Here is a 16,115-nt window from a genome sequence, read left to right on the forward strand (position 1 = left end):
TTTTTTTTTTTTAATCTTCATATTCTCGCTGTAATGCCAAATATTTCAGTATATACTGATTCCCTGACAATGGCGCAGCCAGTCTGAATAGGGAGCGCTGCGGTGTAAAGCGAGGTGTAGGGACAGAGTCATTGATCGTAGCTTTCCCAGTTGGCTGCCACTAAATACAACTGTAAATGACACGTGGACTCGAGTCAGGTGTTCTGAATGACAGATATGATGTGTAAGGCCAGAAGTGTAAGCTTTCCTAATGGTAGTTCTGCTTCCTTTAGAGAACGTCGTATGAATGGTACATCCCCAAAGGGATCCTTAAGACCGGCTGGATGAATAAACACCTTAACCTCGTGCCGGCTCTAGTCGTCGTGTTCTATGAACTTGACTGGGATGAGGGCCAGTGGAAGGAGAAACAGTCCGAATGTGCGACCCGAGTGGAAATTGTAAGGTAAAGGTGATGGAAACCTGAATCTGGCCATAGACATTCTAGAGTCTACGTGGCTTCTCTGCCCCCTACTGCATCTGGCTGGTCCCATCCTCCTAAAATAGACTTGTGTGCTCCTACGTTAGAGGCTTTACATGTCTGCCACTAAGATGAATGCTGTCCATGTGATGTATGGATACACCGACTCCAGCTTGCCGGCATGTAAAGGGGGAGCCCAATGGTCGGAATACCCTTTATATGCCCATATGGCCTAATGGGACATATACATAGGGTCTCATGTGAGGAATTAGGGGTAAGCAGGGGTAGATCAGGACGGGTTTTTATCTGATAACACATATTGTTTCATTCACTCACTTCAAGCTGCATTCCCACATACCGGTATATCTTTACATACTAATTCTATAATTTTGGAATTTTTTGGGACCAGTTTTTTTCTACTTTCCTGAACGATGTCAAAACTTTCATCCTGTCTTTTTCAGCTCCTTAAAGCGTACTCTGTCAAGGACAACATCTGGAAGGAGTTTGTATGTTCTCTTCATGTTTGCGTGACCACCTTCCGGTTCTCTACTTTCCTCCCGCTCTCCAGAGACCTTATGATAGGGAATCTAGATTGTGAGCCCCAATGGGGACAGCGATGATAATGTCTGTAAAGCCCTGCAGAATATGATGGCACTATATATTCAATGCATAATAATTAATACCCTCCATTTAGAAACAAAAAACTTTGTGCCGTATGGATACGCTAGAGGGGTTTTTGGTGCTGAGACTACAAATGTTCTGGGCGAGAGAGGCTAATCCTTGTATAGTCTGCTACTTCCCGCAGCCTGTACACTGCGCTTCAAGGAGACCAAGAAGCCATTTTAGTCCTAGAGATTGATGAGGGTCTCAGCACTTGGACCTCCACCAATCGAAGGCAATGATGCAGAAAGTTCATGTAAGATTTACTCTCCCAGGGTATGTCCTGTGTAGGTCAGCATAACATCTATGATACAGATAAGATCTCCCTGGCAGGTGTGTACAGTATGACATTCTTGTATACCATTTCTTGTTCTCGATGTATATATTATTGCTGCATTGTACACTATGGATATCAACGCCGTGTTCTATATCTGTACCACAGGCAGAGCTTGCAGGGAAGAAACACAAAGGTGGCCGTGGTTCTCATTCAGAAGAAGACGCCTTTACCACCAGGTATGGAGCCATAGCTGTATATCCATACAGAACTTCTGATGGGTTATTACAGCCTTGTGCTGGGTGTATAACAAGCAGCGAACATGTATTACTGTATGTGGACATGCTTGTGATGTATATGAAATCTGTGCGTGCTAAGGAACGTGCAGAAGTGGAAATCTGAATGAGTATGGGGCCAGTAATGTCTACCAGGACGACCTGTTACTATCCGTAGTTTAGCAGCAGTGCACAGCTCAAGCCACCGCTCCATTCATTCCTTAGGAAATTGGTAGTCGGGTGTCAGACCTGCTGCTTCATTCAAAGTGGGGATGAAAGTTGCACATCAGGGACACAAGTGCCCATTCTGCTGATCAACCAGCCGGACCCCTACCACCAGTAACCAGAGAATCCCATTAACTATTGATGGCATCACTTTCTGTTCCCATGTGCAGGTGAAGATCTCATTGCATCTGAAAGAGCTGCTGCCCTGTGCAATGCCTGCGACCTTTCCGGGAAGTCACTGTTTGTGTTGCCTCACACGGACCACCTGGTGGGCTACATAATCCGGTATGTGACTATATACTGCGCTAAAGGTACTGTCACACTTAGCGATGCACCAGCGATCCCGACCAACGATATGACGTGGTCAGGATCGCTGGTGCATTGCTAAGTGGTCGCTAGTGAGCTGCCACACAGGCAGATCTCACCAGCGACATCACTGGGGACGGGGGTCGCTACTTACCTGTCACACTAGGCGATCCTGCGTCCTCCCGCCCGGCTCCACACTCATCTCTCCACAGGAAGCGCCGCAGGAAGATGACGACGAGAAGCGGTGCTGAACGTTCTCGCACGATCAGCGATAACCAGCGGGGGAGCCGGTCGGAGGTAAGTAACAGACATAGCGATATCGCTAGCAATATCGCTATAACGTCACAAGTTATATCGATATTGCAGCGATATCGCTAAGTGTGACATGCCCTTTACATTCACACATAGAATGTATAACTAGCAGAGATAGGAGTAATATCTCGTTTTCAGTCCATGACAGTATTATACTTGCACCTTATTTATGCTATAGCTTGTGTAGCTTTGTGTAGAATTTGCACTGTGATCATGGGAATGACTTAAGGAGTCTTCCATCATGGGGAAATTGTATATAAATAACAAAAGGGCTAATACTTGGCCATCTTCAGCGCCCCCATGCTGATGCTTCACTGGCCCCCGCCGGTTTCTGTGCATCTGATTACAGTGATGATCAGGGCTGAGGAGTCGGAGTCGTGGAGTCGGAGTCGGTGCTCATTTTGGTGGAGTCGGAGTCGGTATAATATGGACCGACTCCGACTCCTAAAATATATAATAAATTGGGTACAGTAATTCAATGCAGGATGTGCTGAATATTTTTTCATAGGAGTTTGGGAAAGTTATGAAATGCCCTATAAATGGCTGTTCTATTCCTGATCTAAGGCTACATTCACACACAGCGTTTTTCCTGTGTTTTTTGAGGATACGTTTTTCAGCTGCAAAAGCTGATCATCTTTTTAAAAAACCGCATCACCTGAAAGGTTTTTGAGCTCATAGATAATGTTTTCAATAGCAAAAGCAGATTAGAAATCTGCTCTATCTATCCATTTATCTATATCTGTCTATCCATATCGTATCTGTACCAAAAAGAATGAAAACCGGGTAGTACACCAATATATATTCTGTTCTATCTAAATATCTTGATTATTGGATCATAAAAATGATTAAATGTCTGAGGTTCACATTGTACTACAATAAATTTTTCACTTAAATATAAGCAATATGTGTGGGAGTCGTGGAGTCGGAGTCGGTGTAAGGGAAATTGAGGAGTCGGAGTCGCAGGTTTGGCTTACCGACTCCACAGCCCTGGTGATGATGCTGAAGGCTGACCTGTGACAGCTGCAGTCAACCAGTGATTGGCTGCAGCGGACATGTCACATGATTGATGGAATCAAGATAAAGGAGACCAGCAGAGTACCTTGAAGCACTATCTCGACGGTGTGGGGGATGGAATATTGCTCCTTTGGGCAGTGTTGGCCTACATATACCAATCCTTGGACATTCATTTACATGCAATTTTCTATATTTCCTGAGGCCTGACATGATTAATAACTTTCCCTTGTTGCCTCCACTTAGATTAGAGAATGCCTTCTATGAACACGCACAGACCTACTACTACACTGAAATCCGAAGGATAAAATCTCACAAGGAGTTCTTGAATAAAACCACCCATCAGGTACGGGTATAGTCAGATTGTTTGCCAGTGCCGCTCTGAAAGTCTCAGTAGTAACACAAGACTCTCATATGGCACTTACCTCGTCCTTGGGAGAAGGCAAGATCATTGAATAGGATGGAAACATCTTCAAATTACTGAGTGAGATACATTATATTGTCTACTGCATCAGTGTCCAAACTTTCTTACTTTCTTTGAGCCATATTCAGCTCTAAGAGACGGTGCAAGAATCATCCTGTCCCCCCCAGAGTAGTGACATCAAGAGCCCCCCATTACCAGTATAACAACTGTATACGCACATCCAGGGGTCCTCACGTTACCCCCCATTCTGTAGTCTTGCACCAAGCACACTCCCTACACTACTGCATCCAGCTTCATGTAACTGGCAGTATCATCCTGTCTCCAGTATTTCATATTTTTCCCCTTCCTGCTGTAAGGAGACGTGTTTGTTCGACCTGTAGCTGGCTGCACCAAACTGTCAGCCAACCTCAAATCATGGCCCCGTGAACCACAGGCCGGGGACCCATCATCTACAGTGTGTACTGAATCTGGGGTTTACATTGTGTACAGCTTAGTAAAGTCTTATTCCCGTGGTGTTTTAGCTGGGCTGGGGACGGATGCAGTGCTCGTGTCGTCTCTAGAATCCACGCCGTCACTTTAGCTCTCTGTCTCGTTTTCCTTTTTAAACTTAATTTCTGACAATTGTGTTTTTACTTAATTTTCTTTTGACCCAATTTATCACATTTCTTTATATCTGTCTTACAGCTACTGTTTGTAAGGCATCAGTTCAAGATTGCGTTCTTCAGCGAGCTGAAGCAAGATACACAGAATGCCTTGAAGTAAGCGCCTTCCAGATCCATCCCCATGTGATGTTGTGCCCTCATCCTCCCCCGGTGTACAGATCTGTGCGGGGCCATATTTGTCATTTATGGGTTACTGGTGCATCGGCAAAAGACATGCGGTGTCCGCCACAGGAAGAAGAGAGGACCAGATTTGTATTTTTAAAGGCAAGTCTTATGTTTGAATGGCATGAGCCAGTTTTCAGCTTCGGACTAGTGATGAGCGAGTATGCTTGTTACTCGAGTTTTCCGAGCATGCTCGGGTGAGCTCCGAGTATTTGGATGTGCTTGAAGATTTAGTTTGTGTCACCGCAGCTATGTGATTTGCGGCTGCTAGACAGCCTGAATACATGTGGGGATTTCCTAACAAACAGGCATTCCTCACATGTATTCAGGCTGTCTAGCAGCCACAAATCATGCAGCTGCGGTACAAACAAACTAAATCTCTGAGCACATCGACATACTCAGAGATCACCCGAGCATGCTAGGAAAACTCGAGTAATGAGCATACTCACTCATTACTACTTCGGACCTTTCCAAATCCATATCAGAGTATCTTACCCGATGAAGTCCCTAATCTAAAGCCTAAAATCGGTACCGATCAAATATAAGACTCGCCTTTAAGTCCATCTCGCCATCACTTCTTCTCGCAGTGCACGGCGCCTATGTCTTTTCCCGATGCACCAGCAACCCATTTATTCAAACCCGATCGGTTACCTGACCAGGAGGTAGAAAGGTGCAGCACTCAAGTAATTAAGGTGAGTGGGCTTGTCACACACTTACACTCGGACCCCGAAGAACGCCACCTAAACTCCCTTGTCATCATTATCATTTAGTTTTGGGGCAATTGTAAATCTGAGTATTTTTGCTGCCTGAGTCAGTGTTTGGATGACTATTTGCAGTGTCCATTTAATTAATTTTCACTGAATATTTCTATATTTAGGAACTACAGGACTGCATATAACTTGGTGCATGAACTGAGGGCTCATGAAACAAATATGCTGGAAATAAAGACCATGGCTGGATTCATAAACTATAAGGTGAGGCGGCCGAGGAAAGCTGGAAATAAGACTTTACAAGTCATCTCTTTGAAGTCTAAACATTCTGCTTGTTAATAAAATGACGTAGTAGAGAGCGGGGGATTACTGCCCTGAATTGTGCCACTACGGTAGTCTACAGATTCTAGCTGCGGTATAATCCCTCTTTCCCTAGGAGTATAGCACTGCATATGTACATCCATTAAGGATCCGTGGAAAGATGATTGAAATCCTCTTTGACCTCTATAATGCTGTGTTTTCAAACCTTTTTTTCTATAAAGGACAACTATTTTCAAAGCCATTACTTTGCTTTTAAAGGGGCTGTCCACTGCTAAAGTACCCCATATCTAAAAAAATAAAAAACAAATAAATACTCGCCTCCCAGATCAGCGCCGTTCCTGCAATGTCAGTGTTGTTTCTCATGGCGGTCACGTGATATTATGATGTCACATAACCGTTGAAGCCAGTCATAGTGTTTTTCTATATGGGCAGATGATTGGGTAACTTTAATCCATATCCTACCATTCATTCTCTTCTCTCTTCTACTGCAGATCTGCCGCTTGTGTTTCCAGCACAACACTCCTCTGGACGCCATTGCACAGTTCAGAAAGCACATCGATTTGTGTAAGAAGAAGATGGGCAGTGCTGAATTGTCCTTCGAGCACGCGGCCTGGATGTCAAAACAGTATGGCGCTTTCTACAGATTGCATTAGCTGATTCTTGGATATTCTACAAAGTCTAATAGCAAAAATTATACATTTAGTTTTGTTTGTTTTTAAAGATTTCAGGCATTTGGAGATTTGTTTGACGAAGCTATTAAGCTTGGGCTGACTGCCATCCAAACCCAGAATCCTGGATTTTACTACCAGCAGGCTGCATATTATGCCCAGGAGCGCAAGCACCTAGCAAGCCTTCTGTGCAATCACGATGTATGTATTCACTTTATCATTGGTAATTTCTAAATGTTTCTTTATGTAATTGTCCCGATTACTTTTATGAATGTAGAGATGATGACGTAGCTGATTTATAATGGCTCTCGTGTACTGGGCGCTTAGGGCATTGTTCTCTGCAATATTTCTCTTTTAGACATAGATAACTTGCCATACTGTAAAACTTAATTTTTCTTTTGTGTCTCTTTTACCGTTACTTTGTATTGTTATTCTTTTACATTTTTTCCATGTGTTGTATGTTTAGCCCTCTGTAGCATATCCCAGTCCAGATCCTCTGGAGACTCCTAATAACGTGCTGGACTTCTATGGACAGAGGGCATGGAGACAAGGAATATTAAGTGAGTCGGCTTTGTATTCAGACACTTGGTGGCATCCATGGACCCATGAATTGGGTCCTTAGATGTCACAGGGAGATTGTCGCCCCTAAAATTCATATTAAACTAGTGATACAGGAGACGTGGCCCCTATAAAAATCATGCTAGCACTTTACACATTTATAATTAAAATGCAAACGAGGGGGCTTCATTGCTCCATTGGTGAGGAAAGAGCTCAGTGTACCTATACACCCCCTCAATTTGCATTTTGGAGGCTTTCTCTGCTTCTGATTGACAGCCTTTGCTTCCCCAAAACGAGTGCTACTGGAGCTCGGCCCATGTGTCTGCTCACTGACACTGAATGCGGGCAGGCGCATTTTCCTCTCACTACATTATTGTAATGAGCTAGCAGCTTCAGAAGAGGTTTCAAGAAGAGATTACACCAGGCAGTGTCTGAGCTCCCCAGGCACACACAGCATGAGTTCAGGCAGCACTCGCTCTGGGTAAGCAAGCCCTCTCATTCAGAGGCAAGCGAAGTCCCAAAAATGCAAATTGAGAGGACTAAAAGGCCCCTTTACATTTAGCGATCCGACCCGGTCAGGATCGCTGGTGCATCGCTAAATGATCGCTAGTGAGCTGTCACACAGGCAGACCTCACAGTGATGCAGCAGCGACGCAGCGCACGATACTCACCTTTCACACACAGCGATCCTGACGTCCTCCCGCCCGTCTCCACGCATCGCTCGTCGGCGCGAGCAGGAAGCGCCCGACGAAAAATGAGCCGGACATTCTCGCACGATCAGCGACGGACGGCGGGGGGAGCCTGTCGGAGGTAATTATCACACATAGCGATATCGCTATAACGTCACAAAATCGGTATCGCTATGTGTAAAACCCCCTTTAGTCCCCAATATCACTGTTGAGCTTGTTTATTTAGTGTGCATTTTGGGAGTGACAAACTTCTTGGTATACAAAGATTAAACTCTGAAAGTGCAGACCCAATGCTCGCTAACCTATGATTATATATTTGGAATCTGCATATACAGAATTATTAGTTATTGCATTTGCTTAATTTTTATTATATGAATTGTAATGATTAAAAGAGCAAAATGGTGCCACTTTCAACCCCACACCCTGTGAGTAACAAGTAAAACACCCAGCATTTGATCAATAGTATACCCGGCCTGGAGAAAACTGATCTCTGTAAAGTTTTTGTTGCATTGTTCAGATTGAAATATATCAATAAATATTATTTATTTAATATAAAATCTTGATTTTTAATTTTTTTTTTTTTATTATTATTATTATAGATTCCCTTTAACTTGAGATCCAGGGCCATAGCTGGATAGCAGCATTCAGGGTACCCCCGTTACAGGGTAGTGTAGCCCCCATTGTATGTGCCTTTATGTGGAATGTTGGTAGAATCACATTCTGTTTGCCACAGAAGATTCCATCATTCTATTCCAAGGTATATGACAGGGAGGCAGCTGTAGTGTTGCGACCGGGCACCATTAGTAGTGCATGTCATGGATATCTATTCTATCCGCTATTCAGGTTTTGATCTCTCTGATCCAGAGAAGGAGAAGGCCGGTATACTTGCACTGCAGCAAAAAGAGCGGGATGTCATCCATTCGGTGAGCCGCGCTTGTCAGTTCTTTCTCTAAGCTTTGGCTGGACGCGATTACTTACCTTTTGTCTTCTTGATTAGGAACTGATCATCAGCCTCCTCAGCAATGCCGTAGCTCAGTTCAAGAAGTACAAATGCCCTCGAATGAAAAGCCACCTGAGTAAGTACTAATCAAGTCTTTTAAGAATCTTGAGATTGGCTTTGACTTCTCCTAACACTGGTAGGTGATCAAACGGACCAATGTAGATACAAATAAAGGAAATAGGACGGAGCGCTACCAAACAAAGCAGTGAAGAGCGTAGAGGAGCTGCAGGTGAATGTATGGCCACTTTCTAAGTATCAAGTCAGTTATATCGCAGCCGCGTGTGATGCTCAACAGATAAAAGGCGAATTCCAAGGAGCAAAAGAAGGAAAACACTTTATTAAATGTTAGACAGAGGATACCGAAGGAAAAAAGTGATGGACGGTTTACACTGCCAAGCGCATTATCCAAGCTCCGCTCCTGTCACTTTTTTCCTTCGGTATCCTGTGTCAGACATTTAATAAAGGGCAGTTTTAGTCACAGGGTTAGTGCCACAGTTTTTTTCTGCTTCTCTAACAGACCAATACTTGCTACAGAAACCACATTTTCCAAACCTGCTTCAATTTGTGACAAGCTGCCTATTGAAGTCCCTTCTGGGTTATGTAGTGGGAGAAATATCTGCCACATAATGCTAAATATTCACACTTAGGCCTGGATCACACTTCCGTTTTTTAAAATCCGTCGTTTTCCGTTAAACGGATCCGCCATTTTTTTGGCGAATCCGTTTTTTGTCCCATAGACTTCCATTAGCGGCTACCGCGGATCCGTCAAAAAACCGGATCCGTTTGTGGCGAAACGGATGCGTTTTTTCACACTTTGGCGGATGCCAAAAAACGGATGTGTGAAACAGGCCTTACAAGGGCTGTCCAGGCACAAGATATTGCCGACCTATCCTTAGACTAGTATCAGGTTGGTGGAGTGCAGACCCCCGGTACCTCAACGATCAGCTGTTGTAAGCTCCAACAGTGGTTGTTATGATTGAGTCACCGAAGTTGGCAGTTATCGGATTGCAGACCCCTGAACCTATCAACACAACTAGCAGTAGCCGTGGGGGGCTCCTACGGTGCCCTAGGCCCCTCGATCACAGCCGGAGGACTACATAGCCTAAAGACAGAAAGGGAAATCTAAACTGCCCCAGAGCAGACCCCAAAGCAAAAGGCAGCCCCCCACATATAATGACGGTGAAGCAAGAAGAAAGAACAAAACACAGACAGAAAGATAGACTGAACAAAGATGGGGCCCCAGCTAGCTTAGATAGGAAAGGACAGGAAGGCTGCTGTCTGCAATCCGTGAAAAACCCTATGAAAATAAGAGCCAACAACTGACAGTAAAAAAGGCCCTGAAGACGCTAGGCTTCAAAAAAGGCTATGTCAGTACTCAGGAATATTCTGAAGACAGAGCAACAGGCAAAAGGAGATTCAGCTCACCCCAGCAGGGAATGGCAGAATCCAGAAAAGCAAGGAAAACAAAACACTAATGCAAAAAGGCAAAGCAGAAATCTTAGCTTTAGATGAGCAGGAATCAGACTGGTTTCCTAGAAGTCCACAGAGAAATCACCCGCAGGCCAGAAGGGCGTCGGCAGCCTTATATCCAGTCATTAACTCCACTCAGCCAGTCATCATCATCAGCCCCAGGTGTTTGACAATCAGGCTCACTACCTTTCTTCACCAGAAGAGGGAGTTCCTCGGGCCTCAGTAGTGAAGGGGAAAATGAACTCACAACAGGTGGTGGGATGTAAAGCATTGAATGGAGCTGAACAGTATGTAGTGGCCAATACATTGTACCCAACCATGGCTGCTACACATACGATGGAGCTGCTCTCCGAAGCGCTGTTCACATGTGGTTGGAGCTTATTACAGCTGATCTGTAGGTGCAATTGTCTTGTGACTAGACGACCCCTTTAACCCCATGTCCAATACATATGATCACTCTTTGTGGATCTCTTGTTTTCTTTCTTTCACAGTGGTACAGATGGGTGAAGAATATTACTATGCTAAAGACTACACTAAGGCCCTGAAGTAAGTGTTACGCTTTAAAAGGGATCTTTTCAATAAGTTTTTATAGTAGTATACAGCAGTGAAGCTTCAAATAAGCACACAATCATTTCTTATTACATTGTGCTATGTTTGTCTTCATAGTCCCAATTATGTGTAAGTGAATCAATGCTTAGAGCTTCTCTCTTATTCACATTTTTATGTGCTTAGCATGTGTGACTGTATATGTAGTGTAATATACAAGTGAACACAGGAGGTCGGCACCGCTGTGCTCTTCCAGGACAACAACTCGGCACCGACTCAGGGAATGGAAAAGAAACCAAGGCAATGTCCAAATCCGCAAATGCAAGAGGAAAGTCGCACTCTCCGCCCATAAAATATCCTTTTATTTGGATTCACATAAAGCAAGAAGCAGGAGAGTGAAAAGCGGAGTCACACTGGATGACGGCCGTTTCGCACTGATAAGCGCTTCTACGGGTCCGTAGTGTAGAAGCGCTTATCAGCGCGATACGGCCGTCGTCCAGTGCGACTCCGCTTTTCACTCTCCTGCTTCTTGCTTTATGTGAATCCAAATAAAAGGACATTTTATGGGGCGGCGAGTGCCACTTTCCTCCTGCATTTGTGGATAGGTGTAATAATATACTCACTGATCGCCATCTTCTTTGTTTCCAGCGCCGCTTTGGTATTCTTAGCTGATAGTAATATCATCTCTCACACACAGGATTACCGCATAATGAAACCCTTGAGTAAAATAAAAAAACAAGATTGCCAATATAGTATCACGTTAGCTATTAACTCCCTATTTTCTTTAATTTTTTTCCTCCTCTTCTTCCAAGAGCCATATATTTTTTTTCTTTCATGTCGACATAGCTGTATGAGGGCTGATTTTATGTGGGATGAGTTGTACTGTTGAATGACACCATTCATTTTAGCATGCATACATTCTATGTACTAGAAACCCGCTAGCATGGTGTTACTGGGTCCATATTACGTGTATGTAGTGATCACCTCCTCAAAGACGGCCTAAAGAAAGACCAAAAGTGGTCAAAATGTCAGTTTTCAAGTTTGTAAATCCTTTTGAAATCTTCAAAAATAAATCAATTCTTCTGTTTATTTTCACAAATGTATGCCAAAGTATTTTCCTGAATCCTTGAACACAGGAACAAATTCGTCAAAATGACAGATTTTTGCAATTGTTTCTCTGGATTTCCTTTTTTTCTTTTTTTTTTTTTTTACAGCTTTCATTATGCAGTAAAAATGAACAGGTAGCGTGATTCTCCAACTCGGTACAATTCCGGAGATACAAGCTCTCATAGCACCGCTCTCATTTTACCAGAACAAAATCCAAAATGTAAGCTGCTCTGTACTTGTCCTTTCCCCCTTTAGCAACCAATCATACAGCAGCTTGAGTTTCGTATTCTGCTCTTGAAAAATGAAAGCTACAACATGATTGGTTGCTACGGGTGGCAGAGACAACCGTTCAATGAGACTCCCCGACCCACCTGTATTTTTACCATTTGTGCCATGCATAAGGCTTTCTAAGCTGAAACGCGTTGGTCAGTGTGATGCTGGTTATCGTGCCACCGTCTTTTTTTAATGTTTTCTCAATAAACTTGAATTACTCTGTCGCCTTATTGGGGGACACAGAACCGTGGGTGTTATGCTGCTGTCCACTAGGAGGCGACACTATGCATAATCTGAAAAAGATTAACTTTGGCTCCTCCTCTGCAGTATACACCCCTGGACGGCGTCAGCCTTCTCCAGTTTTTGCTTAGTGTCGCAAGGAGGCACACCTTTTTTTCTTTTTTTCCTTTCGTCGGAACAGATGAAGAAAAGTGGGTCTCCAGCGAGACTCCCGGCATGGCTCCTTCCTTGGCCCCCTTTTTAGGGGTGCCCAGTTGAAGTAGAGATGGCGGTCCCCCATGTCGCTCCTTCCCCAGTCCCTCGGGTACTGGTCCGAAGTTGAGACCCCCCCCCTCCTTCCCCAACCCCCTTCAGGGTCTGGGTTGAGGTTGAGGCAAGGATGAAGACCCCCTGACGGTGACAGACGCACCCTCCCTAATCCCCCGCAGGGGGCATTAGGTTGAGACGCTGCAGGTAGGGTCGGAGTACAGACAGCATTCTGCACCAGGGACCCCAGCCCAGCTGTGGGATCCTGCTGGGGCCGGGGGAGGGTGCAGGCAGACGTGGCACAGCAGAGACAGGGCTTTCTGCGCCCCTGCCTCTGCAGCAGCAGCAGTGGCTCCATGGCGCTCCAGGGACCCCCCACACAGGAACCGCTAGCACTGCTGCCCCCACCGCTAGCCAGTCGCCCATTCTGGGGGGGTCCGGTGCAAATCCGACCCCCTCCCGGACTACCGCGCCGCTCTGGAGCCCTCCTGGGCATCAGGCCTCTAATTTAGACCGCGGCTTCGGCCTAGCCGAAGCCGCCGCCTTTTCCCCGCCCGCCCCTGGCACGCCCCCCCGGATGACGAAAATGACACTGCAGTGTCATAGAAGGGGCGGATCGAGGCAGGAAGGGCGCGCTTTTACATGGCCCAGCGCGCCCTTTTCCAGCTCTCCGCCCCCTTCCCTCTCCACCTCAGAATCCGGTGGCCATCTTGCTGCACCTGGAGGAAGGCAGCACAGAGTCTCCGGGGGGCACAGGACATGGGGCTTATCAGCGCTGGACCTAAGGGGAGCACCGGTGGGGTAAGATCACAGCTGGGTCCTTGGTACTCAGCTGTGAATTCCTATAACCTATAGCGCTCTCCTACTCCTTTTTCCTCTGCGTAGATACCCCTGTAGGGTCTCTATTAATCAGCCTAGGTACTATGTCGGGCTCAAAGAAAAGAACCAGGCAAGACTGCTTTTATGCAGTCTGCACAGCCTGCAAGGCCACTGTCCCCAGCGGCAGCACGTATCCGCACTGCCGGGACTGTACCCAAAAAAACGGAGCAGAACCCCAAGAAGTCCCTACCAACGCTTCTGCGACCGCTACTGCGCTGGAATGGGCAACTCAGATGTCGCAGTCTATGACACAGTCTATAGATAACCTGACCTCCAGATTACTGCAGGGTCATGTCTCCGCTATGAACGTTACCCAGGGACGTCCGGTCTCATGATCAGGGCGCTTCCGACAGTTCGAGGCGTAAGCGGACCCACAGGTCGCGTTCAGCTGTGTCCTCACATAGCAATAGGTCTTCCCCCTCCAGGGAAAGACACAGTGGCCTCAGGTCACCGAGGCCGTCCCCTGATAGAGAAGGACAATGCGGATCTCCACAATGATCCCAGACTACGGGAAACCTCCGCTCTAGTTCGCCCGCTAGGGAGCTCCTTAGCGATGCGCAGGACTCAGAGGGCATATGTGACTCCAATTCAGATAACGAAACAGAGAACGCTTTGCTCCCTAGTCCCCCTAGCAATACTGCGATAGTTGAGGATATCGTCTCTTCCATCCTTCGGGTGCTGGACATTTCAGATCCAACCCCGGAAGAACCAGAACACAACATTTCCTTTGAAAGTGTTCAGAAACCATCGAAGGTCTTCCCTAATCACCCGGAATTCCAAAAAATCCTTTCTAAGCATTTTTCGCAGCCTGAGAAAAAATTCGCCAATCGCAAGTATTTGGAAGCAAAATACCCCTTTCCACAGAAAGACACCAAGGATTGGACAGATCCGCCTGAAGTGGACCCTCCAGTCTCTGGGCTGGCAGCACAAACGCTTCTCTCGCTGCCGGACAGATCAACCCTCAAGGACACGGCAGACAGACAAGTCGAACGCATGGCTCGTTCAATCTTTGAAGCGGCAGGTGCCTCTTTGGCTCCCGCATTTGCTTTAGTCTGGGCAGCCAAGGCCATCATGGCTTGGGCTGCTCTATTGCAAAAGGGCCTTCAAGCTTCAAATCCTCAGATGGCGGACCAGGCGGTGCAAATTGCAGTGGTGGCAGATTACATGGTCCTTGCAGCGTTGGACTCTGCAAGAGGAATAGCGGGAATAGCATCAAACGCCATTACAATCCGGCGTATTCTCTGGCTAAGAGAATGGAAAGCGGATGCGGCCTCAAAAAAGTCCCTAACAAATCTCCCGTACTTCAGTGGCCGTCTTTTCGGTGAAAAGCTGGATACAATGATATCCAATGCTACCGGGGGCAAAAGTACTTCCCTCCCTCAACTAAGACCAAAACGCACGTTTAAAAGGCGTAATCAATCTCGTTTCCGATCCTTTCGGAACTCTTCGGGCTGGTCCGTCTCACGCCCAGCACAAAACCGTAATCGTTCCCCCCGCAGGGACAACACACGGCGGCACAGAGGCCGGACAGGAACTGGCAATCAAAGGCAAGCCAGGCAAAACCTAAAGGAGGAAAACCTCAGACTTTTCCCTCGTCCTGACTCTTGCCCTCTCGAAGACACCCCACTTGTTGGCGGACGACTGCTACTCTTTCAGCAGGTCTGGCTGCCTATTACAGAAGACAAGTGGGTCAAGGAAATAGTGTCTTCAGGATACAAAATCGAGTTTACTACCAGCCCACCGCACAGGTTTTTTCCATCTGTCCCTCCAAAATCCCCGCTCAAAGCTCAGGCCTTCCGTCAAGCGGTTTCTTCCCTCCTGCGAGCAGGAGTCATAGTGCCAGTCCCAGCAGAAGAGCGCTTCCGAGGGTTCTACTCCAACCTGTTCGTGGTGCCCAAGAAGGGAGGCAGCATCCGACCCATACTAGACCTCAAGCAACTCAACAAGTACGTTCGAGTTCGTCACTTCCGCATGGAATCCCTCCGGTCAATCGTTGCGTCTATGGAAAAAGGAGAATATCTTGCCTCCATAGACATACAGGACGCATACCTGCATATACCAATTGCTCCCGCCCATCAGAGGGTTCTCAGATTCGCAATCAACCAAGACCATTATCAGTTTGTGGCCCTCCCGTTCGGTCTGGCCACGGCCCCCAGAACATTTACAAAGGTCATGGCAGCTACCATCAGAAAGTTGTGGGAAGCAGGGTGTGTTGCAGTCCGCGCTGCCGAGATTCACAAATCACCTGGGATGCAAGATGTTGTAGCAGTGTACTCCTATGTATAAGTTATCCCTGAGGAAGGTGCCAGGAAGGGCGCCGAAACGCGTAGGAGGAAATAAAGGAGTACACTGCTACAACATCTTGCATCCCAGGTGATTTGTGAATCTCGGCAGCGCGGACTGCAACACACCCTGCTTCCCACAACTTTCTGAAGGTTTTTCCACGTGCGAGTGGTTGGTGGAGGTCCTGCATCTGATTCTGTGATATGCTCTCAAGCCAGTTGTGGGTTACACAACTGGAATAGGTGAGTGGAACTGTATTATACCGCTCATACTTCTAGTGTCACTAGTGATAGGGCACTATTGCGCCTCTTGTTCCCCCCACCATTTTTGTATTGATGGCAGCTACCATGGATGTTC

At 46.3% G+C, this 16,115-nt stretch overlaps 1 protein-coding gene across 3 annotated transcripts in view; it reads left to right on the forward strand.

The window, feature by feature from the left end:
• Positions 1–16,115, forward strand: part of TRAPPC11 (trafficking protein particle complex subunit 11) — an 87,662-nt gene that overhangs the window by 5,992 nt on the left and 65,555 nt on the right. For all 3 annotated transcript variants that reach the window (XM_073578229.1, XM_073578231.1, XM_073578222.1), the window contains 12 exons: positions 273–442; positions 1,560–1,630; positions 2,062–2,176; positions 3,767–3,866; positions 4,629–4,702; positions 5,646–5,742; positions 6,291–6,424; positions 6,521–6,668; positions 6,934–7,027; positions 8,558–8,637; positions 8,712–8,790; positions 10,676–10,730. In XM_073578229.1, the coding sequence (XP_073434330.1) occupies positions 273–442; positions 1,560–1,630; positions 2,062–2,176; positions 3,767–3,866; positions 4,629–4,702; positions 5,646–5,742; positions 6,291–6,424; positions 6,521–6,668; positions 6,934–7,027; positions 8,558–8,637; positions 8,712–8,790; positions 10,676–10,730 (1,217 nt within the window). The remainder of the gene's footprint in view (positions 1–272; positions 443–1,559; positions 1,631–2,061; positions 2,177–3,766; positions 3,867–4,628; positions 4,703–5,645; positions 5,743–6,290; positions 6,425–6,520; positions 6,669–6,933; positions 7,028–8,557; positions 8,638–8,711; positions 8,791–10,675; positions 10,731–16,115) is intronic.

This window comes from Dendrobates tinctorius, unplaced genomic scaffold (genome assembly GCF_039654945.1).
Source record: "Dendrobates tinctorius isolate UK_male_01 unplaced genomic scaffold, ASM3965494v1 ptg000008l, whole genome shotgun sequence".
NCBI lineage: Eukaryota > Metazoa > Chordata > Amphibia > Anura > Dendrobatidae > Dendrobates > Dendrobates tinctorius.